Source organism: Falco punctatus (assembly GCF_963210335.1).
Source record: "Falco punctatus genome assembly, chromosome: 6".
Taxonomy (NCBI): Eukaryota; Metazoa; Chordata; class Aves; order Falconiformes; family Falconidae; genus Falco; species Falco punctatus.
The window spans coordinates 10,841,565-10,865,450 of NC_137585.1; the positions used below are offsets into that span (position 1 = coordinate 10,841,565).

The following is a 23,886-nucleotide window of genomic DNA, read 5'->3' on the forward strand; positions in this document are numbered from 1 at the left end:
AAAAACACCAAACAAACCCCAAAACCACATTCATTAATGTATCCTTTTTAGTCTTAGAGCACTGGAGGGAAGCTAAGCGAGGGTATAATCCTCATCCTAAATTCTAAATTCCGCTATGCATCTGTCAGATCCTCCTAAGTTCTCTATAGAACTCAAATCAAAGTTCTTCCCTACTTGACCATGCAACAAGTAATAGTAGAAGTTTTGAACTGCTGATAATTATTTCTTTTCATGCAGCTCCTTCCGCCCATCTACTCATGCAGTACCCTTTCTGCTGAACTCCTGTTCCTCTGCTCTTCAGTTCCTGTCCTCTTAGACCTTTCCTATGCTGAACTGACCAGTGCAGCTACCAAAGGAAGAATATAGCAAAAGTCCTTGTGCAGCCAGTGGATTCATCTCTTTCAGCTTTTCCCAACACCCCCAGGACTGCACAAATATAATAGCTAGATCCTTCACAACAGAATAAGCTCTTGTGTCTAGTTACATCACCTGTCACCCTTCATGTGCACCTTCCCAGGTCCTGCCACAGAGTGACAGCTTCAAACCTCCAGTAAGAGACTGGCAGCTAAATGAGAAACTACTAAGCTTTGAATGCAATAACAAAGACTCAAACAAGGTTGACATTGTCATTACTGCCTTGTTTTGGAAACCAAATTATGTTCTCATTAAACCTCCATCACACTTGGTACCTTGTACAGGGAGGCAGTAAATACCTCTGTGCATTCACACAGAGTCCAGATTTGAAGGCTGAAATGCAGAGATAGTCCTTTTAAAAGCATGCAAACAAACAAAAAACACCACAACCAAAACCAGCTAGAAATGGGAGCATATGAAGCTTTGCAGCCAGGAACAAAACCCTTCTCCTGCAGTTGTTGGGCTGCCCCCTTTTAAGCCAATCAAATCTCCTGTATGAGTGATGCAGTAATAAGTGAAATTGTTCATCTAAAAACATGAAGATCTTTGGAATTATAGCGTGAGCTCTACACATACTGTTTTTCTGTAAGAAACTCCATCAGTCTATTCTCTGTTCTTTCTTCCTCTAACTGGATGCTTCTAACCAAAAGCAATTCAGAATGAATCTAGATACAGCAATGGTAAGCGGTCCCTCACCAAGAAAGAAAGGCAATCCTAGAGTATTGGACGGTGCTGACTTTCACAGAAACATTTACTTTTTAGTTGGGTCTGAAAAATGGCCCTTTCATGAAGTGAGCATACAGGCATTATAGAAATTGGTTTATTGTAGGGCATGGTCCCAGAAAAGAGAAGTGTTTCTGATTTCAGGAAAATCTAAGAGAAGACACAGCTTTCCTTCTTCTAATAAAATAGGTAGCATCACTGCCAAATGTTTCTCCCTAAATAACCCAGTAAATAAATTACCAGGGCAGCTGCAGCCATCAACACATTGTCCGTGACACACTTCATTGATATTCAGGCTCTGGCAGGTTTTGGCACAAGGGGATACACATTCCTTATACTCCATGCCAACTGGACATCTTGGCCCTGAAAAAAATAAAAGAAATTAGAAATGCAAATTCCTCAATAACTCTTAAATAAATAAATCCCTAATTATCAAAGGCTTAACCACGGAGACACCAAAAAGGTCATGTCCTCTCCAATCAATGATTCCCTTTTCAGATGCACAACATTTAAGAGACACTTGATTTTCAGTTTGCTGCAATATCATCATCTGTCAGGTTGTGCAGTAAATACTTAAGAGGTTAAAGCCAATTTGTTTTCTAATAAATTCAGCCTTAGTAACTAAAGCCAAGTGCATTAAGAACAATGCAAGATGGGGAGATGTTTTGCCGTAATATCTACTTTGGATAGAGAAGCATGTTCTGTAGCTTTAAGCTATGCAGTTACTCCACTCATTTGTGAAATTATACTGTTCCATGTTTCCAGAGAGAACTAGGAGACAGTTAAGACTCTGAAATCCCATCCTTCTCTTTCCAGAGAACTGCCAGCACAGGATAACACCCATGCTGTGGTACCTTCACTGCTGTCATTATGTAAGCTATGCCATTAGGCAAGTGCACATTATAGCCATTCCTTCATTCTGATGCATATACATACCCAGCAAGACTGCGTGGGCATGGAGTGGGAAGGAAAGATCAGAGCCTGCCCTTTCCCAGCAGATCCTCTATGGAAGGAGGTGGGAGGGTAACGAAGGAGTGGTCTTGCTCTCTGTGCTGCCGGAGCTTGGGCATCAGCTTGTACTAGTACAGTGTGCCCAGCACTAGAGCCCTTCCAACACAGCAGAGCGTTTCATGCCTCCAATGCAACTACCATCATCATCATCATCATCATCTCCTGAGAAAGCATCATACACAAGTGAGGGTGATGGAAAATTAAGCTCCAGATGTGGCAGCAGGCCACTTCTTTTTCCTGACTCTAAGAAAATATGGTTTGTGAAGTCAAGGGTTAGACGTGAGCTCTGTAATTCCTGGGAACAGAGAGGGATTCATTTCACTCACGTCTCTAGTTAGACTTACAGACAGCCCTAGCAAAAATGGGTTCTCTGGCTTGCACCCTGAGCAAGGAGAAAAATTTTCATCAGATCCCTTTTATGTCCCAAGGGAAAGGTAAAATATTACTGCTAGAAATAAGACTCCCTGGTCCTCCAGGAACCTCCACATGGAACAAGTGGTTGGCAGTATCTTCCTGCCCTAACCATAACCTGAAGGCACGGTTTTCTGCGGTGGTTGCCAACAACAGAGTATCTTTACCAGAGAAGAAAGTGTTGTTGGTACAAATCAGTCAGTTACCCCATGAAATCAATTTACATCCTAAGACCTTCCTGTGTAATGTAAAAACATGAGAAAAATCATTGAGAATATGATATTAGAGGATTGATATTTTTTTATTATTATTATTCACTTGTGTGTTTATGTATTTAACCAGAGTTCTCCAGTGGAGGTATATGTGTATATCAATGGTGGGTGCAAATATGACCTTTCCTCTATAAATGTAATCTATCCCAGTCAACATATACACTTCCTTGTTGCAAAATCTTGGCAGAGATGCAATCAGGACTTCTGACCTCAGTAAAACTGGGCTAAGTAAAGGCAGCATTTCAAGATACAATCAGGATCTCTAACCTAGACAAAATTTGGCTTAATAAAGGTAACATCTCAATTTCACTGTAATCAGTTCAAGCAAACAAAGGATGAAACAATTGTCTTTACAAAAAAATGTTAAGGAGAGCCTTTCACCAGGACACTGAAAAATACAGGCTGGATAATATCATATATCTGAACCATATGTGAAAAAGCTCCTAAACATCCAGGTCTATGTATCAAATAAGTCTTCAATGACTTTGTATACCAAGGTGGGACCTGTAACAGCTCAGGATCTTCTTCATATATGGTTCAAACCAACCTGCCTTAGGGACAACCACTTCTAGCAAAAAGTGGGTGATGGAGAGCTGAAAGGGAGAGTGAGCAAAGGCACTTTACATAAATGGAAGTGACAGGTACTTCAGATTTTAACCTGCCATGCCTGAATCAACACCCTGAAAAAGCACCAGTTGCGTTTAGCTGCAGCATATAAATCTGCAAGGCAGGAATGATCTCATGTGGGATAAGCAGCCTAAGAATAATCCTGTCAGCTTACTGCATGAGCTCTCTTCGGGCCACCCATCCAAAATCACTCCTTCGTGAGCGCAGCTTCTTGCGTAATCGAGGAACACGGAGCAGTGACAGTCCATGCCCTGGGTACAGGCACAGATGTCTCTTTCACAGAGATCAAGGTACGGCTCTGGATCAACCTTGTGGTGGCACCGTGAGAAGGTCAAAGATGTTCTTAGCAGCTGGCAAGTTTCTATGACACCCTGCACAAACAATTGAGGAGCAAGGTAGAAAGAGAGAGAAAGAGGCAGAATTAGTTACTGTAGTCTCAGGAAGAAGGGAGAAGCCCCAACTTTTCCAAACACAGTCACTACTGTTGTTAAATAACATCATGATTATTATGTAATACCACCATGTTGTTAAATAACATCATAGTCAAGAGCTAGTAGGGAGCCACATCCATATATACACAAAGGTACTGATTATTGCTGATATGCTGATTATTACAGAGTGTCATACAAGGATATTTCACACAGAAATATGTCAGTGAGGAAATGGAGAGAAACAAAGAACTGCTTCCTACCCAGCGAAGAACCAGATGGTGTCTGGAGTACCAGGAAGACACACACAGCAGGGGAGAGTAACTTACAACTAAGGTACTTAGGAAGAAAAATGCCCAGACCATCTTTTGGATAATGAGGGAACAGAGTAAGTTTCAGAGTGAACGATGGAGTCTGACTGGAATCTGAGCAATCAAATTTTTTTCCCACTTCTGGCCACATGTTCCTGTCATTCCTGCTGGCTTGTCCAATGCACAACAGGTCAGTTTAGCTCAGATAAATAGCACGAAAATAACCAAGGGGGGAAAAAGCAATTTTTTATGCTCTTCTCCTGAATTAAATCAGCATGGTGACAGCTAGTGTGAGGAGGAGAGGACTGCATGGTGAGGTGGCGTAGCAACAAGAGGAAACTTAGCTGTACGTGAAACAAAACCTAAGGAAAACTTAGTTTATGGCTAACAACTCTCCCAAATCCCAAATAGACTTTCTCTTATATATGCTTTATTTCACAGTTCAGTGAGTCTGAGGTCCTCAGTGGAGCTTTCTAAAGGGACGAGAGAGTTTAGATAAGCAGGAAAACAATTTTCTGATACAACCCTACCACAAACAGTTGAAGCACAACTTTCTCCTACTTATTTGTCACTGGTTCATATAAACAGATGTAACCATGCTGTATATTTCAGGTGGTGGTGGGGGGGGGGGGCACATTCTTCAGAGTCTTTCATATTAACAGTGCATTATTCCAGAATACCTTAACAAGTGCCTGAAGTGACAGCACATACAAGTTGTTGTGCTAAAAAAATAATAATTGGGGGAGAGATGAAAAATGGGGAACAAAAAACCCCACAGAGTTAAGCAGACATCAAGATGTCTTCTCTGAATGGCAGATAGTACACCTGTATGGGAAAACTGCTGAGTAGAAAAGACCATTTTTGCTAAAGGGTGTTTTGTCCAGGTGATCAGCAAAAATGAGTACATGTCTGAACCAGGAGAGAACTCTTGCTTAAGAAAACAAATCAACCAGAAATGTCTTGCCCATTAGGAATACATTCAGAGTTTAGCAAATGTTCAGTGAACAACCACATAAACAAAAGGGGTTTGAGCTTTCTGAGAAAGGCCTCAGGGAACTTAAACCTATGCTAACTAAGCACCATCAGAAAGCTGAACATTACTGTCCTGCAGAAAATCAGCCCCAGCCTGAAAGCATTCTGATGCCCAGACAGCAGCCACCATGCTGAACCAGCTGGAAAAAGAGACTAGAAGGAAGGGAGCTGGAACAGCATAAATGGTGGTTGGTGCTGCTCTAAGACTACACAGAAGTATGAGAAAGCTGAAAAAGTGCCCTAAGGGTAGAAGTAACAACAACAGAAGCAGCCAAAAAAGCTATTAAAGCAGCGCTTCAAGATGAAACTGATATAACTGAGAGTGAGCTCAGAGCCATTCGGAGGATGAGCAGTGCAGCAACTCCCGGATCAAAACCTTGATCCAGATACTATCACACGCAGCAGAAAACCAGTACATGCAATCAGCCCATTTAGGGGCTGTGTTAATAAGTTTTCTTAATAAGGTAATAGCCTTGTTAAAAAGGTAATACAACTCAACTGTTATGTTACAACAGAACTTAGACTTCGTCTGTTCCACTGAACAGTAAAACTAGTAGAACTCTTTTAGGACCGTGTTTATTACATACCAGTAAACGTAGATGTGAAAGTGACTTCAAAAATAGAGATTCCACACAGAAAAGATTTAAAATTAAACCCTCCCCCTTTTTTTCCCCCTGTAGTATTCTTTGGTCTTGTTCAGTAACAACATACCTAATGACAGAGCTCTAGCTGATTATCAAGAAACCAAGCGATACATGTTAGAAAGCAACAATTTTCTCTTGACAATCAACTTGCTTCAGATTTTCTGCTGGCTTTATACAATAAAATATTGCTGATTTTTTCCCATCTTTTAGACATCTCTCAACTATTGTGATGAATTAATGGACATAAGCTGAAATATGGCTAAATCCAAATAGATACAAAACAAAACAAAAAAAAAGCACCTGTTCACCATAAGAGTGGTCAAAGACTGGAACAAATGTCCAGAGAGGCTGTGGAACCATCACCCTTGGAGATATTTGAAATACGAGTGGACAAGGACCTGAGCAACTTGATCTAGGATGTCCCTGTTGCAAGAAGGGGGTAGGACTAGGTAGCCTCCAACCATCCCTTCCAACTTCAACCATTCTGCAAGTTGTTTTTATTTTCTCTCCTTTCTTTCTTTAAAACTCATATCGGGCTGAACTAAGAGAGGCCCTTGTTCTTTAGCTTAGGTGACAATATATATATGCCATAAGCACCAGATATTGTCAGTCTCAGCTGCTGCTGCAGTGCTCCTGCTCATGGAGCTACAGTTCTGGAAGTGGCTCCACACAAAGAATTAGTTAAAAGCAACAGACCAGGGAGTGAAGCCTCAGGCTGAAACAGTGCTTAGAGTACAGGTGGCTGCAAGATTAAAAGTAGCAGAACTGACTGCACTATCTGAAACACAGGTGAAGGGCTTGAAACTTCTCCCTTGACTTCTGCATGATTTCTGCTTTCACTGTTTCTTTAAATGGGTTAGCAGTGTCCTGGCACTGACAAGCCTTAACAACCATAAATTTGCTGACCTTCTTTCTGCCCCAGTCCCACCACACAGAGCTGTAGGTGGAATTTTGTACATTCTTCCAATTTCTGTGGCATTGCCTTCTGCTGCTGCATGAACTGCATTTGTCTGTTGCCTAAGAATGGCCATTAAAGAGATATAATCTAAAAAGCAGTAGAAGAAAGCAGAGACACCCTCTCATTCCCTTGAATTTAAACTATGGTATATAGATACACAGAAGTATTTCTACAGATCTTTCAGGAAGGGTATATTTTGGTGCCGTAATTGGGTATAGTTTTCGGAATACATCTTCTTTTGCCTCGCTCAAAGGAAGAATGATTTAGCCTCCCCTCTTTCCAAGCAAAAAAGCATCCAAAGCCAACATGTTTAGTAGACCAAATTCTGGCTGTACATTTGAGCAAACATAGTAGCAACTCACAGAAATCACTTCACTTGAATGCCGATTGAGCTAACCCCTATATTTCAGAAGCAGAAAGATGAGGTTTTAGATACAGTGGGTCTCATTTTCACACCTAATATGTATTATAGTATTGTATATCCATGTCTTTGCTGGACCTGCTTGTGATCTCTACCATTACAAATTACAGTCAAAAAGCTGAGAACCTCTCCCACTTGCTTTCAGATCTGAGGATCAAAGCTGTTTCTTTATTGCATATGGGAGTGGGACTATTTCTTACCAATTGCAGCAAAAGCTGAATTTCAGCAAAAGCAGAAATGAATTGAATTTTAATTTCAGTCATTTTCACACCTAACACGTTATAGGTATAGTTTCCTAATAAAAAAGAAAAAAAAAACCCAGAAAAAAAGAAAAAACTAATAGTGAACTTTGGCCTCCACGCACTACTTCTATTAGAGGTGAAATCTAGAAAACAAAGGTAGCATCTAAGAGCACCTAAGTCAATCGCAATGCTTTAAAACATTATTTTTTTCAAGGCTGCCCCATTACCACAGTTATCCACGTCACTCCGTTTTATACTTCAAGATCCAAACTACCCATGCTGTTAGTCATCTGAGAGGCAATTAGACACTGAACAGGTAGCCTAAATGATCGCATCTGAGCGGTCAAGAAATGGATCTGACAACACAGAGCAGCTCTTTCTTTTCAGTTCCTATTTAAACAGCAGCTGGAGAGGGCAGGGCATGGTAGGGAGGCAGTAGCTCCCTCCCTCCAACACTAGCCAGTCTGGCATGCTCTCTAGGCCACAAGACGAGGTGGCCAGCTAGCAGCTCCACCATGCAGATGCCAAGCTGCATCCAGCCCTGTAAGGGGAATACATGTATCTGAGAATAAACCATACCTGCAGACCTCTCTGCAGTCAAACGTGTATGTGAGCATGGGGGGTGTTTTGGAGGTGGAGGGCAGGGAAAAGCCCTGAGCAACAGTAGGGTAAGAGTGTGAGCTGGCTCAAGACCTTCAGCTGATACATGGAGCAATTAATCAAGGCAAGAGCTCTTCCTTATTAAAGAACACGAAATAGCCTGTGTTTTCTATGATCCGAAGATAAAAGTAACAGGGCTTTCTGGCTTCAGTGCATCTTGCAAAGGAGTTCAGAAGCCACCACTCCAAGGATGCTGGGGAGAGGGCAAAGAAAACTGCAGCTCTACCCCGAGTGGGGGGACAGGGTGGGAGGGACGCACTGAACCAGAGCTGTTGTTTTCCTCACCTAGCAGCTGACCGCCTGGTGGGGAGGGAGGCTGGGAGACTGAGATTTACATTCCTGAAGCTGAAGCAAGCAAACAAAGCACACTATTAAAAACATTCTTCAGCAGGCACTCGTTTTGCTGGACTTCTATTAATAGTGCTGTGTTTATTCTTGCCCAGTGAATAAATTAAGCCGATGTTAAATTCTCTGAGCTCATGAACTCACTTGAGAGAGAAGATAATTTCACCCAGTTTGTGGGAGAGCAAACTTTTATCCCACAAAGCATCAATATTTAAGATGATCTGTATAAAACTCAGCATTAGTTGCAGTCTACCCATCAGACAGGATTTTGCCCTGTATGCCACTCCCTGTCCTCAGTTGCAATGTTGACATTTTCTAAACATTAAACTTGCCTGAACAGATAAAATTCCAGCAGCCACTACTAGTCACAAGACCTAGCCCTGCTCTAGAGCTGTAACTGGGTTTAAAATGCAGTCCTGACCCTCAAAAGACATCTCAGCCAGGTTGAAACCTCTCACGCTTTGGTCGCACCCTTAGCACCATGGACCATTGCTCAAGCCAGGTGTTCAATCAGTCCTGACCATGACAGAAATGCCCCTTGCACACAGCAGCTCAGCTCAAGCAAGAAACATAGGCTGGAGATTTTGAACCTGAAATCACTGCTGTATTTCCTTAGCCAAGTTTTTAGGCTGCAAGATTGAAGCTGTAATGCCAAGGGGCACGAGCATGCATCACTGAATTTCAGGATGTGTCTAACACAAGCATCTCCATCCAAAAGCTTAGTGGAAGTATAAATAGTCAGAACTTTGCAAGCTTGTCTGAATCAGCATTTTCCAGGTAACTAGGAAAACAGCACCCAAAGTAGCTGTAGAGCAGATGTGTTCCAGGAAGTGCTACTACTATTGAGAAATTATTTGAGCCTAGTTTAACAAGTATAGGTCTGCAGGATTTGTATAGCTAGAAACTGATGGCTAAATTTTGGCTGTAAACCTAAACCTGGCACCCACCAGATCATTCTGATTTACAACAGAGTACATGAAATCAGATGAAAACCCTCAATGGATAACAGTTCAATACACCATGACAGTCATAACCTGTAATACCACATGCGGTCAGTATATATTCAAAGCTACTTTCCTCCCTGAGCTGGTGACCATCTGCATGTGTTCACCTTGTGTCTAAGGGAAAGAAGGAACATGTTTATACTTATAAAAGAGGAGAAGAAAAAGGATGATGCAGCAAAGGGGGTCACAGAGTTGGCTGAGACAAGCAGTTCTGTGTTTCTTCAATAATCAGAGCTACTATCTATGTGTATAGCTGAAGGAATCTCCTCCTCCTTCTGGCAAGGGAAATAGTAGCACAGAGCCTTTGCAACACCTACAGAGAACATCTCCTCTGTTAAAAATAGCCTGGCTAAAGAACCTCCCTGCTCAGGTGACCCCCAGGTCTGCAATACATTTACAAATACTGTTTGTGGTGGTGACACCCACAGAGGCTTCAGAACTTCCCTGTTGGCAAGATCAGAAAGGGAATTAACTACCTCTTTCTACAGGCACCACATATACACACCTTTCTCAAGTAATACCAAAGTGTCTGGCAGCAGCTCACACTACAGGCTCAAATGAGCTGTTGGCTTCTTTGTTTATCTGTTTGATGTTTGTGCGTTGGGTCTTGTGGCATGGGGGAGAGGAAGGGAGGGTATACATGCACTGCAGTTTTAGAAAGAACAGCAACAGGCAGAGTACAGTAAGAGGGCAGAATTGCATTCACTAAGTAGTGAGTAAATTGTTCCTTTCTCAACACTGTAAGTAAGACAGACATTGGTCATAACATGCAGCCTCCAATGCCACTTCTCTACAGCACTGGGCAGCCCAGTGCAGAAATCCTCCTGCTAGCACCAGCCAGAGCCTGCAGGGAGGGCATATAGTTACAGCTCAGGAACTGCAAGCACACAGCTGCATGCTGCATCCTGCATCCAGCCCCACACTGGCTCACAGGGAGGCTGAGAACTTCCACAGACAGCACAGACCTGTGCTATGGATGTGTCACTTCCACCTTCTGTCTGCACCTGGCTTCATTGCACCACAGCAAGGACTTACATATGGCCACTGCCAGCCCTGTGGTTAACTCCAGGTACCATGCACCTTGTTCCACTGCAGCAGCAAGATGAGTGCCCAGTATAACTACCTCAGACCACACTACACCTCAGAAACTCAAAACAGGTATCTCCTGCACTTCACATCCTACCCACTTGCTGAAGGAGGACCACGTTAGGTACAGACATGGATTCAAGGAAGCATTTGTGTTCTGCTAAAGGGCAGGCAAGCTGTCTGCAGGTAGAGAGGGGACAAAACCAAAATGGTATTCCTGCAGCACCAACCTTCTCTGCAATATCAGATGAAATGTTGCAGGTGTTGCTTGGAGTCTGCACTCTCTTGCACCGCTTGTTTTCACTGTGCAAAGCCCAGGAGTTTGCAAAATCGTAACTGTTTCCCACAAGGGTCCCTGTGAATGAAGAAGAGGAGAAGCACATGGATATTAAGGGGTTTGAGCAGCAAGTGGTCATCATTGGCTAGTATCAATCTCACAGTCTGCTGAAAGCTGTTTTTAAAAAATAAAACCTATTGTATCACATTAATTTATATTCCAAATAGAATGACCGTAGAAACACCACTTTAAGTGATCTGGGCTGTCTGCCTCCTGCAGCGGACCTCTCTGAGCTCAAGAATAGACTAAAGTCTGCAGAAAGCAGCTCCCAGCACTTCTCATACCTGCATGAATGTGGTAGGAATTATTTGCTGGTCAGCTATAATCTGCAGAAGCCTAAGCATGCCTACACATTCTCCTACTATTGAAAAGCTGTCAGTAAAACACAAGACCTATTAGAGAGGGAAGAAAAATGAAGCTGCTCTCCCTAACCGAAGAAAGTATTAGTATTCCTGATCCCAGCTAGCCTTGATTTTCTCCTTCTATCTGACACTAAATCTTGGGTGCAAAGAAATTTAATATATACCATGACTGGTTGGCTCCACAATCTTACTGTGTAAGCTATCCTGAAACATGCTCTGTCCTATTACCAGCAGCTCCTGGCACAGGCTTGGCAAGACTTGCACCCACTTGGCATGAAAGCCAAACTGAAGGAGTTAATCTGTATGGCTGCTGCTTCCCGGGAGATGGAGGTCACCTCTCAGCTACTCTTGCTTCCATCCTTCTGATAAGGGGGACCCTCCCAGAAAGGGAATGTTCCCTCCTCCCACGGCCTGAGCGATCCCAGGACTACCTCTGCTTCCTTCTGTGGGTACATGCTACAAAACAGTTAATGTCATGGCTCTCGGTTCTGTAACTTTAAAACTTTAACTCTTTAAAACCCTGCTGTGTTGCCTGAAAGTATCAGTTGCCACCATTAATACATTCCCAAGACTTTATGCAAAGACTATGTTGAAATATGATGTGAAACAAAAGAAATGCTTCCCAAGTATTTCTCTATAATATTTTTATATTTATAATAATAGATATGTACATATAATAAACATTTCCTTGAGCTAACTACTGTATATTAAGTGCAAACACAGAATATACTAAATACTAAAACTGTTCCTAAACTAAAACGTAATCATGAAAACTATAATGGGAATTCTAAGGTAGATGTAATAAAGCCAGTAGCCTTTAGTGGAGTTTTTTGTAAACTAGAAATTAGGGGCTTATAAACGTAGCATATGTTAGGCCCACAGCAGATGTCAAAGGAGGAAGACTCCAAGGAAAGAATGACAGGGAGAGGTGGTAAAAAGAATGCAATTTTCATCTATGCAGCCAAAGCTCAGCACAGAAAAAGACAAACCTCCAACAAGAACGCAAGCCTTCAGAATTACCACAGATTGTAAAGATTAGAGTAACAGCAAAATCCAATCTGATGAGAAGCAAGGTGCGAAATTAAATACATCCCCTTTTATTTGCACTAATGCAGCCTTATGCTAACTGATATATAATAGGAGATGGGCTCCGCTCTGAAACAGTGCTCCTCTGGTTCTGAACGCACGGTCAAGTTGGGCTTCCCACTGGCAGGTACCACCAGGTCCTCACCGACCCACAAGTTAAGATTTGAAGGTTGGGACAGCTGTTGGCCCTGAAATGCTTGTCATCTGCTTTTTTATTTCTCTACCTCCTTTACATCTTTTTCTTGTGATGCTTGTAAATTTATAACTCTTATGTAGTTCTTTTATGAAACATTTGAATAATACTATTTTAACTCTTCTCCATTCTATGATTAATACCTTCAAGTAATTTTTTTTCAAAATTACTGTTTCAGAAGTTTTGTAGGATTGTTTGGGGTTTTTTTGGAACCTGCTGTTCAAACTCTTGTTGCCAACACCTGTCAGTACATTAGCAGACCATTCTACAGGCACAAGTGATTTCCCAACAACTTGCCAGAGCAGTTCTTCCTCCTTGCAAAGTCCTGGGGCCCTTAAACTAAACTACAAGTTGTTTGGAACAGGCAATACTTGAACAATTTGGGGTTGCTCAATAGCTTAGAGTCCTGCCCCAGGTAAGCCTCCTCAACGTACGACAGTACAAATCTGGGATGATAATGAATTAAGAGAGATCAGCTGACCATGTATTTTTACTGCAATTTGTCCAGTGTAACCTGAAGTGACCCATGGCAACAGCTGGAGAGGCACTATGACTCTAAAATGAGAGTGCTGCAAAACCTTGCATGCCTGTTTGCCAGCCCACTTTCCCCCAGAAGCTTTGCCCTCAGTGCTAAACAACGCAGTCACTGAAGATGCACAGTATTTCACTGAATATTGTTAGTTATTACTTCTAATAATACAGATTCGATAGAACCTGCATTTTCAGATTACCTGTATTTCTGCTGAATAAGCAGCTTTACAAACACACAGGAAGATGCAATCCATACTCCCGGAAAGGTGAAAAGCAGCTGGACAAGAAGGTTTCGCTGTCCATCTGAAGAGCTCTAATGTGAAGCTATGAAGTGAGTCGGGGGCTGCTGAGCTGCTTAACAAATTGGGGTCATGGGGATAAACTGCTTCTGCAGAGGCTAGCTTTGGAGAGGACTTCAAACCCCACTCTGCTTGATGTGCCCTGTTGATCAGTGTGGTGATTCTCAAATACTTCACCTAATTGATGAGGCTCGGGGAAGAAAATCGGGAAGGGAGAATTGTCCCCAGTACATCTGACCACTCCAGGCAGAGGGAAAAGCAGCTGCCACCGCTGCTGCCTTTCACGTGACACCTCCATTTCCTTCTGCTGAAGGACTCAAGGGGGTAGGAAAGGCAGGGGAAGGGGCAACGCAACAAAACCACCCTAAACAACCTGGGGTTTCTTAAGCACACAGGTGATACCACTAACAGAGCAGCTGGGCAGCTCAGGTGCCTACTCAAGTACTGCATCTCAACCATGCAGTGTGACTGCCTCTCCTACACAGCAGTTTTGTTTTCCTTCTGTTTCTTCCATGTTTGGATTTTCTTCTTTCTTAAGCAGCCAAGATTCTGGAGAAATAACTCCCGGCCAGGGCTCATCAGAGCAATACACCCAGAAACCTTCCATATCGCCAGGGTGGGATTTTTGCTAAAGCACTTGTTTTGTCCAAGTCTCACAGGAAGTGGGTTGAAAATAGATGCTGTCACAAAATGTAATGAAAACAAAGTATTTGGATGCAAAACAGGTGTTTGGAGAACCAATGCCTGATGTGGACCACAGTACAGAATGATACCAGCATGCAAACTGGCTGCGCAACAGGTGAGAACCCCAGGCAGCTAGTTAGTGTGCAGTCTTCTCTTAGGATGCAAGGCAGGTTCAGGAGGTAGCTGTTAAAGCACAACCCAAATTCCACTTTTACTGTGCTGCAGAAACATCCCACCACTTTGGTGACCCTGGTAAGGTCTTCCAAGAGAGGGTCACATACCAACCACCTGAGCAGCAGGTAGGATCTCCAGGGGCATTTGGTTGGACTATTAGTGCTCTAATTGTGGCCCTCATGTCTCTGTCTCTTTGGAGAGAAAAAATAAAAATAAAAAAAAATGCACAACCAAAACCACACACCACACTGACATGTTTTCCATGAGGCTTCCCCCTCCCCCCCCCTTTTTTTTTTTGGTCAGAACAGTTGCTTTCACTTATCTGATTTTCAGATAGACTGTGTTCACTCTTGACTGGAAAAATCAGTGTTCACTATAATATCTGGGTCTCAAAATCACCAGTTCCTTTTGAAATCTGAAACTGGTATGCTGCTTGTTTACTTTCAGCCTGACAGTCAGGCAAGGCGAAACATCAGCAATAATGATCTGGCACTCAAGGCACTTGAGTGGGAGGCAGGAACCCTGACCTCCTTCCCTGGACCTCCTGCAGCTTTGCCGTATGGCCATAGGCCCATGGGGGTAACTCTCCCCGGGTCTGTTAACTCATCTGTAAAGCATATACAAGAAATCGTTCAAGACACTGCAATACTACAATACGTTGAGTAGAGGTGCATAAACCTTCACACGCTGGTTATTTAGCAAGCAATGAGGCAGTGGGTTTGTTGGTTTTGGGTGGGTTTTTTTGAGGGGGTGTTGTTTGGGTTTTGGTTTTGCTTTGGTTTTTGTTTGGTTTCTTTTAAACACAGTTTTACATGGTTTAGTACAGGGTTCCAGACAAGCAAAGCTATTGGCAAGGTTGACCAAAAATTTATCCGTAGTTTGAACCGAATTAATGATATGAAATATTGAAGTAATGGACTATAAAGTCTTTCCTGTCCTTTCTGGTTCACTGAATATAAAATTAATAATATTAAACAAAAGAGAGGGAAAGAGCCATCTCCAAAACTCTACAGCCCCGTGATGAAGGCACACTCCTCAACAGAAAAGTCTAAATTTCATTCCAAAGTCTGAACAAGTAGAGTTGGTTATGAATGCAGGTTTCTGACATCTTAGACAAGTGCCATATCATGAAGACACAGGTACAAGACAAGTCATCTTCATCTGTGCTGTTTGTAAATGACAGCTAAATTCCTTTGTGAATCTATCCCTTTCACTTTCAAATTAACATGCAAGAAAAAACGAGATTATTTACTTAGGCCAAGCAAAAACTTCTGATTTTGCCTAAAATAAAATTACTGATAACCTTTAATATGCCAAAGAATTTGGATTTCAGAATGAGCAAAACTTTTGTTTATTTTTTTAGGGGAAAAATAAAAATAATCTGCACTACCATCACTGTGAGCTTGGAACACGTGTTAAAAGCTTCTAGTAACAGGTACCACACACAAAGAAGTTGCATATTCAGTCATATGCATTTATACTACTTCTGGAACAAAAATACTACCTGAAACATCAAATTTTTCTTTGCAGACAGTCTGTTTCTACCTGTTTAGCCTATATTCACTTTCCAGTGGTATCATATATTCTGTATTTTCAGCAGCTTAGAAGGCTGGAATATGTTGCTGACAGTTGCAGCAGGTTCATAATATCAAGCCTTCATCCAAAATTAGCCATGGGTATAGTTTTATCATTAATGTCTTTGTAATTTGGAGACAGATTCCCAGAAACACACTTCCTGCAAGTGCCAAGAAAAGCCTAAGGGGGCACTGGACTCATTTGTGTTAATTTTTTTTTTCCTTCCATGATTCTAAGAATGTGTAACATGCACAAATTAAAAAAATGATGAATTAATTTTATCTGTGTTGGACTTGAATGAGCTCTTTAACACAAATAAACTTTAATGTTGACCTAGAAATCCAAGCACCTATTGCAGCAGTATCACCGTGAGCCAGCCCAATAGGAATATAAGGCAAAGGCTGAAGCTACAGACACACAAATAAGCTCCGTGAACTTGCGCTGCAGCCTCTCTTATTGGGAAGAAATTACCTTACACTTTCTGCTAGGTAAGAGCACACCCTTTGACCACTGACATTCTGCAAGACCATGGGGTTTTGGTGACTTGCTCATATGTGCATGCCCTGAGGGGATTTCAGGATCCAGTTCCCCATGGTGTGCCAGATTTCCTCTGTAGTATCATGTAAATCATCTTTTCTGGCCTGTGCTTTGGATCCCCAGTTGTAAAATGCTCATGACAATGATCATGAGACTCAAAAGCCATGGGCTGAAGGCTGCCACATAGATAGCTGAGCATCTGGAAAGGACTCAACTTCATGTTTCTGATTATAAGCAAAGACTAGCAACCAGTTTAGAAGTGCATGATGATGTCAGAAAGCAGAGCCTGTTCAATCACCCAGTCTTGGAAGTGTTCGCAGGATGGCTACAGAGGACCAGAGCCTAGCTGGCAAGAAAAAGCAGATAAATTAACTCCTCCATTAGAACCTAGGGGAAAAACAACCAACCACCAAACCCTGGAAAGCTTATGAGAACTTTTTATATATATATATTTTAGTTATGTTTAAAGTGAGAAAACAAACTCTCAAGGGGCAGCTGGCTTGCTTTGACTGCCATGTCCAATAAACAAGCAACTATATATGAGATAATCAATCTTGGGTTTAAGCCTTGACATAATATGAGCAATTCTCTGCAGGATGAACTAGTTTAGTAACCAATTTATGTCAATGAGGGTGCCTCGGCACTCCATTCTCTGCCCGAATGACAGCGTCTGTCTGCAACTGACATCGACTAACCTACTGGGGAGACCTTTTTCCTTTTTTTTTTTTTTTTTTTTGTTAGGTTCAAAAGCTACTGAGTAAGGCTACTACCTTCAAAGCTGAGTCCTACTAATGTTCATTTTCTAGGGTATTGCAGCTTGAATCCCATGACTTAGACCTCCAGAACCTCAAAACATGAGAATCAGAAGTATACACAGAAGCAATGTGTGTTATCTTCTCATCAGACTACCAGTTCTCAGTTTCCACACCAAAACACAAATGGAGGAGACAAAATGCCATGAAATGGCACATGATTGGATAGATTATAGAACATGAGCATAAATATATCAAGAGAAAAGAAAACAATTACACAAAGTTCACTAAGTTTAAACACCTTTCCCTTCACTCCTGCTTTATTTACTTGCATTAAGTGGTAATGTCCAGTAATACAGCAGGTGCTTCACCTTTCATTTCACCACCACCTCAAAACAATTCAAATTTGATTAATGAAGTTACATATCATAGCCCACTTTCTTAGGAGCAAATTCCAACCAAACTAGCCCTCTGTATTATTAAACCACTTTTTTTTCCCCTAAAATATGGAAAAATCATGTTTTCATATGTTTTCAACATAAACATTGCCATTTTGTTGAAACTGTGACAAAACGGGTGATGCTACATGAAAGAGAGCATTTACGAGCTAGATTCTACCCATGACAACTCTGACTTTGCACAAATTTGTGGTCTGGTCCTCTGGTGCCACAGAGACCACCTAGAAATGGGCCATCACATCACATGAGTTTCCTCCTATGCAGGCAGATACAAAGATGATATAAAAGTACGGCCTTAGCTTTTAAACCATGTGAGCTACAGCCTGTGAGACACAGAAGAAAACATTTCAGCTGCAGACCTCTTTCCATCACAGTGGTTCTTACAGGCTTCCCTCCTATCAGTCAAGGGCTATCAGCAACCCAACAATGTTACGATTTCAGCGTAAATCAAAGCAGTTTAAAGGCTAGTACACCTGCAGGTGCCTGCCCAGCCTTTAAAAAACCTGGAGGAAGGTTTAACGCATCTCAGCTACCTGACAAGCACATTGGCTGTAGCACAACACCTGATGCATAACCTAGAGCGTAATTTCTCTTCCTTTGCCTCTGACATTCTGATCTGCATAGTGCTCCCCAGGGGTTTCCAGATGAGAGCCCATAATCTTGGCAACATTAGATCATTGTCTTTTCCCTTTGCACACTGTGCTTCTATCGCATATTATTCTGAAGCTCAAAGATCCTATTGTATCTATTCTCAATACAAATCCAGCTCAGAAGTAAGATCTAATTGATGAGCACTGTGGACCCCATCTGATAAACCAAATATGCCTGGGTTTTAACAAGAAGCAATGGGCACCTCAACAGGTGAGTTCAGTCTACTGGCAACCTTAAGGTAACCCTTTGGTGCCCTCAGATCGCTAATTCATTACACCAGGCTCACATCCTGGCTTGGGCTGACCTTTGAGATCTAATTCAGCTATAAGGAGAGCAAATAAAAACTGCAGCAGAAAGAAAAGGGTGAACTGCTTCTTAGGCTATCAATAGGCTGCCTAGATCTTTCATTTAAAGAATATTACCTCTCCGCGCTGCTTGTGTTGCCCCTCACCTGGAAGTTAGCTTCAACAGCTTAAAAAACACAATGGTCTGAATTAATGAAAAGCTGGTTTTGCTTGGAGCAATTTAAAAAATGCTTGTGTGAACCACCCCACCAGCAGAGCTGCCAAGGAGACAAACAACATGTGGGCATAGTGACGTCCCTCACTGACACAACAAACTCAAACATAATTCTAATTCCTTCTAAATTAGTTTAAATGAAAGGTCTGTTGTATCAGTGAAAGACTGGCAGAATTGCTGAGATACGATTCTGTTCTTCAGGCTAAAATCACAGATCTGTATGTCCACGCAGGTTACAGAAGTCAGGACCTTCCTCATACAGTAAGAGCCACACAGGTTCTCTTGTCACCTTTTCTATTACTTTTCAGTTATTCTAAGCAGCGACCCTGTCATGTACTTCATTACATTGGGAAATCTGTGGTTGTGAAAGCACTGCTTTTTTTAAGAGGGAGGATACAGTCTCTGGCGTGCTAAATAAATACAGCATGAAACACATTGAAACTTGAGCAGCAGGAGAGAATCGCCCACATTTGAACGGTTCAAGGCAATACAGTCTCCTTTTCTGCTCCTGCTTTTCATAACAGCCTCACTCCTACTTACCGTCTCAAGGAAAAGGTGTAAACTTCAGATCTCAACACATGCAGATATCAAGCTATCCAAGCCCTCCCAAGTAAGTGTGTGAGCTGAGTTTGGTTTTTATTATTTACGTTGCTGAAGGACTGGTCCATCATTTTAACATAGTATGCGATCAGTTTTTTTCTTGTACTTTGAAGCTATGCTTTATATATCCCAAGTGTCAGTAAGACCCATCTCTGGAGCACTGCCAGCCTTTTCTCCAAGTTGCTTTGTCTCCCTTTCTATTTTCTGTATAATTCATTTTTAATACATACTTTACATTATCAATTTAACATATTAACATATTAGCTAACTTTACTCTAAACCTTTCCTTTTCAGGTAAGTGCTAAGAAATAAAAGACACTCTTGAAACACCACAAACAAGATCAGTCCTTCAAAGTCACATTCAGGACTTTGCCAAAGCTCTTAGTCTTTACCCATACTGGCAGGCTTTGCATAAAAGCGTATAGAGCTGCAAAAGCAGTCTTGTCACTCCCTGTCATTAGGAATTGCTGTCATGGAAGTGCACCTCCAATCCAACAGTCCATACAGACAGGGAAGTGTCATTCAAAGGTGACCACTTTATAGAACAGCATCCCGTGCAAAATCCAAGTACAAACCTGCCAGTAGCAAGCCCTAGGATTTAATATTCTGCTATTGCAACACTATCTATTCTTGCTCTCACTTGCATAACTCATGAAAAATTAGAAGTTGAATCAACAAGTATTCCTCACGTCTTTTTTGCCAGGTCTTCTCCTAGTCATTCTCTCCACACGCTATATTGTACATTGTTTAGCCCATAGCTTTATCTCTGTATTTCAAGATTCAAGGCTTCTAAAAGTGTTAAAATTCAGACTTCTGAGCTTTGCTCAGGAATGAGATGTGACAGCAATTTCCTTTCAGGACAAACGGAGATGAAAGAACTTAGTCAGGAAACATTTCAGCACATCAAGATGAGGTACCTGACAGGTTTTGCAGAAACATTTTGCTGGATCAGCAAAATCTTTGTTGAATTAACCATCAGGAAAAGCGTACAGTACATTAAAATAAAGTTAGTCATAGTCTTACCTTCCTGCGTTCTGAAGTCATCTTCAGCAAATTTATTAAAGTTGCCACACAACCCACAGGTCTTATTATAGTGCTTTTCTTGAAGGAGTATCTGAATATTCCCACTGATATCAATCTTCACCACAAAGCCATGCTCATCACTGGATATTTTATAATAACCTGCCTCCTTCTCTATAAATATGCCACTGGAGGCAAAAGGTATGGAAACCCTGTGAAGAAAAATAGGAATTTCTCAGAATATGACACACAAAAACCATTGGTTTTTTTCTGCTGGAATACTTTTTCCCACAGGTACCTTTTGTCTTCCTGCATCACACCTCCATCTAAAGAGAAGCGAAGATTGAAATATTCTCCAAGATACACAGAGAAACCAATTTTCTTGCCATCCTGGTAGTCACCTGAAGAGACATAAACAAATATTGTTAGTTCTGGGACTCAGGAGGACAACTTTTAAGTACACACTGCAGGATTGGGAGCATATCATCTAACATTTTCAAGAGCCATCCATTTATTTCATCCCTTTGTTGTTTAATACAAAATGGACAGACAGTCCCAGGATGAAGGCTGGTATCAACCACTGGCAGATGCGTGACCTGGCACTGGCTGTGGACTCAACGTTCTCCCTGTTAAGTGCCAGTGAAGTCTCCATCCTACCATGAACGCTGGTTTCCACAGGAGATGTGCCCAACGATCTGCCTTGCTCTTCCCCTTCCTTCTTACACCAAATCCAAAACATGGCACTGCACCAGCTACAAAGAAGAAAATTAACTCTGTCCCAGACAAAGCCAGGATGTTTCCTCCTAAGAACAACCCATAGCTCAGTGGTAAGAGAAGGGGGTTGAATCCATTGAACTGCTGGAAGCGCTAAGCCTGGCTGTCTTGGTTCTTGATAAGCCCTTTAACTGTCTCAACTGGTCTTTAAGGGGTGGATGCCCATATTGGCTATCCAGCTGTGGGGAGGCAACTCACTCTGAGTTTTTCAAGAGGGGCAGCACATAGAGATGGAGACAACTTCCTTAGGATCTGAGAGAGAAGAGGGTGGGCAGTTCAGACACCGTCCTTTCTCTCCTTTTGCCTGTTGTCCAGCTTTGACTTTACCGCAGCTCCTTGTGCAATGTGCTGCCCGTTCTGGGTCTCCTGCTCTGGGTTAGCCAGCTCTACCCAGACCTAGATGCTTTACTCAGCAACACAGGCTGCACTTCACAGCCAGGTATCCAAAACCCAAACAAACCCACACACATATACTAAGATAGAAATCAAAAATAGATTATGCCATGCTTATGTGCCAAATATAAACATAAATTGTCCGCTCATGGGTTGTTTTGATGGATTTTTTTAAGATTTAATTGATCACAAAATACTACAATCAATTTGTACTTCACATATGCTGGTGGATTATTCTACATACACAAAAATTTGTACCAAGTTGTTCAAGTTGAACAAGGAAATCACTTAAATTAGCACATCGTTCCTTTTCAGTGTGACAGGATCAGTTTACTTCAATTTGCTTGTAGTCAGTAAAAAGTCATCTTGAACTATGACTAATAAAGAACAGTTAATCATGAATATAAGAATATCTACCAAGTAACATACAGTTTTGGTTCTCATATTAGCTCTTGCCCATATAACACTGGCTCATGCTAATTCAAAGGCCTTTTGTCCTTCAGGATGGGATTTTTCTTACCAGGGGGATTTAGCCTACAGGTAAAAATAGTTCTATTCCCATACTCAGCTTTAACAGCCATATTCCCCTAGCAAACTCAAAATAAAAAAAGAAAAGGTCTCACTTTCCCTCTTTAGAAGAGCCAGTAAGAAAATCTCTGTTTCTTGGCAGCTTAGTTATGTGTGAGCTATATTACCACGGGATAACAGAAACCAAAATGACACAATTTCTTTAGAAGTAATCCTACTTTTAATTAAAAAAAAAAAACCAAACAAAAACACCACACCTTTTATGTAGTGGTCCATCCTATCTGACAAAGGGCAGCTATTTGTCTTTTCTTCTCAGTGCTGGAACCTGGTGGAAATACATCCCTACAACATTTTGCATTTGCAGTTCTTGGTTTCTTGCTCAGACTTACCCAAGAGTGTGAAGGAGTGCTTGTGACAGTCACCAGCAAGGAGGTAACTGCAGTCTCCAGCAAAATTGTAGAAAGAACCATCAAAAGTTTTAATGTGATCATTCCCAAAAAGGCTGCAACGGGAAACAGGTGACTCCTGAAGCAAAGAACCTCGTGATCCTGGATATCAAAACACAACATAATTTGCAATGTAAATCAATCTTTTTGTAGATAAGGAATTTATCTGCTGGAATTTATCACCATTGATCACTGCATGTCCTGGACATTTAGCTGGTAGCTTCTAGGCAGACTGTATGCCTGGCCATAGAATCAAGTACAGATTTTTTTTGTTATATGCTTTAGTGAAGTGGTTTTTTTTGCTTTAACCCTACTGGCCCAAACCTTGAATGGCTAAATTCAGTCCTGATCCTTCGAGGAATGCTATGCATTCATTCATTCGTGCCTGCCTGCAATCCCATTAAAATCAATAAGGCAGTAGCAAAGCCCCATAGTTTGTGCCGCCAAACATCACTGACTTCAGGGAGTCTTTATGACTCAACACAGTGCTTGCGGCAAGGTAAGGAGCCAAAAGGAGTAACTTTATCGACGTCTCCAGCATGATGAGAATATTGCCTGAGCCAGGATTGCAGGATTAGATGGGCAAAACAGAGGTAGTGGGGGAGCCTCACAGAAGAAACTGAAAACAAAACATAATTCCCAGACATCAGAAAACAATCCTGCTTTCCTACCTGATATTACAGTGGCCAGCAGTAGGTTTGTTAGCAGCACTTCCAAGAGGAGCATCTGTCAAAAATCAAGAAACAGAGAGAGATTACAGTATTCTTAGTTTGGGGGATTTAGTTTGTTTCACAACTCACCATTTTCTAGCCTTTCTTTATAAAGTCATTTTTGAGGTTCTACAACATATCAGAAAGCCAGAATGCATGCAGACTTACACAGTAATTCAGTTACCCACCCACACTTCTTTAAATAGGTAATCTAGGAGAATAATTATTCTTTGTTCCTATTTTCACTAACCACTGCAGGGAAATGTGGGCTACCTCTACAGGAAATGCAACCCAACATACACACATATATCTGGTTTACCCGATTTAATACCTTGCACACACAAAGCCCTTCAGTACAAATTACTATTTATCAGGCAACTTGACATGAAGAAGCACACTGGACTGGATCAGCCAACTTGGCTCCAGTAGAAATCACCTCTGCTGCACAGGATTTGCATCCTGTCCAAACATCCACGAAAGGAAAGAACATATAGAAAGAACATCCAGCAGGTCTGGACGGCAGACCATTATAACCACATGCTTATAATCCACTGACTTCAGGCTAATAAATTGTGCAGAGATTAGAGCGCCAGGGTGAAACCTTCCATTCATCAAAATCAGTTTTAACGTTGCCTCTTGCTTTCTACAACCAAAATATCAGCCTTTGT

General features: G+C 41.7%; 1 protein-coding gene across 1 annotated transcript in view; it reads right to left on the bottom strand.

Moving 5' to 3' along the window:
* VWF (von Willebrand factor) overlaps positions 1 to 23,886 on the bottom strand; it is a 143,112-nt gene that overhangs the window by 118,248 nt on the left and 978 nt on the right. The window contains exons 2-8 of the mRNA XM_080391421.1: positions 23,180 to 23,234; positions 22,452 to 22,610; positions 20,666 to 20,768; positions 20,371 to 20,579; positions 10,820 to 10,944; positions 3,613 to 3,829; positions 1,378 to 1,500 (exon numbers count right to left, since the gene is read on the bottom strand). Of these exons, the coding sequence (XP_080247547.1) occupies positions 1,378 to 1,500; positions 3,613 to 3,829; positions 10,820 to 10,944; positions 20,371 to 20,579; positions 20,666 to 20,768; positions 22,452 to 22,610; positions 23,180 to 23,234 (991 nt within the window). The remainder of the gene's footprint in view (positions 1 to 1,377; positions 1,501 to 3,612; positions 3,830 to 10,819; positions 10,945 to 20,370; positions 20,580 to 20,665; positions 20,769 to 22,451; positions 22,611 to 23,179; positions 23,235 to 23,886) is intronic.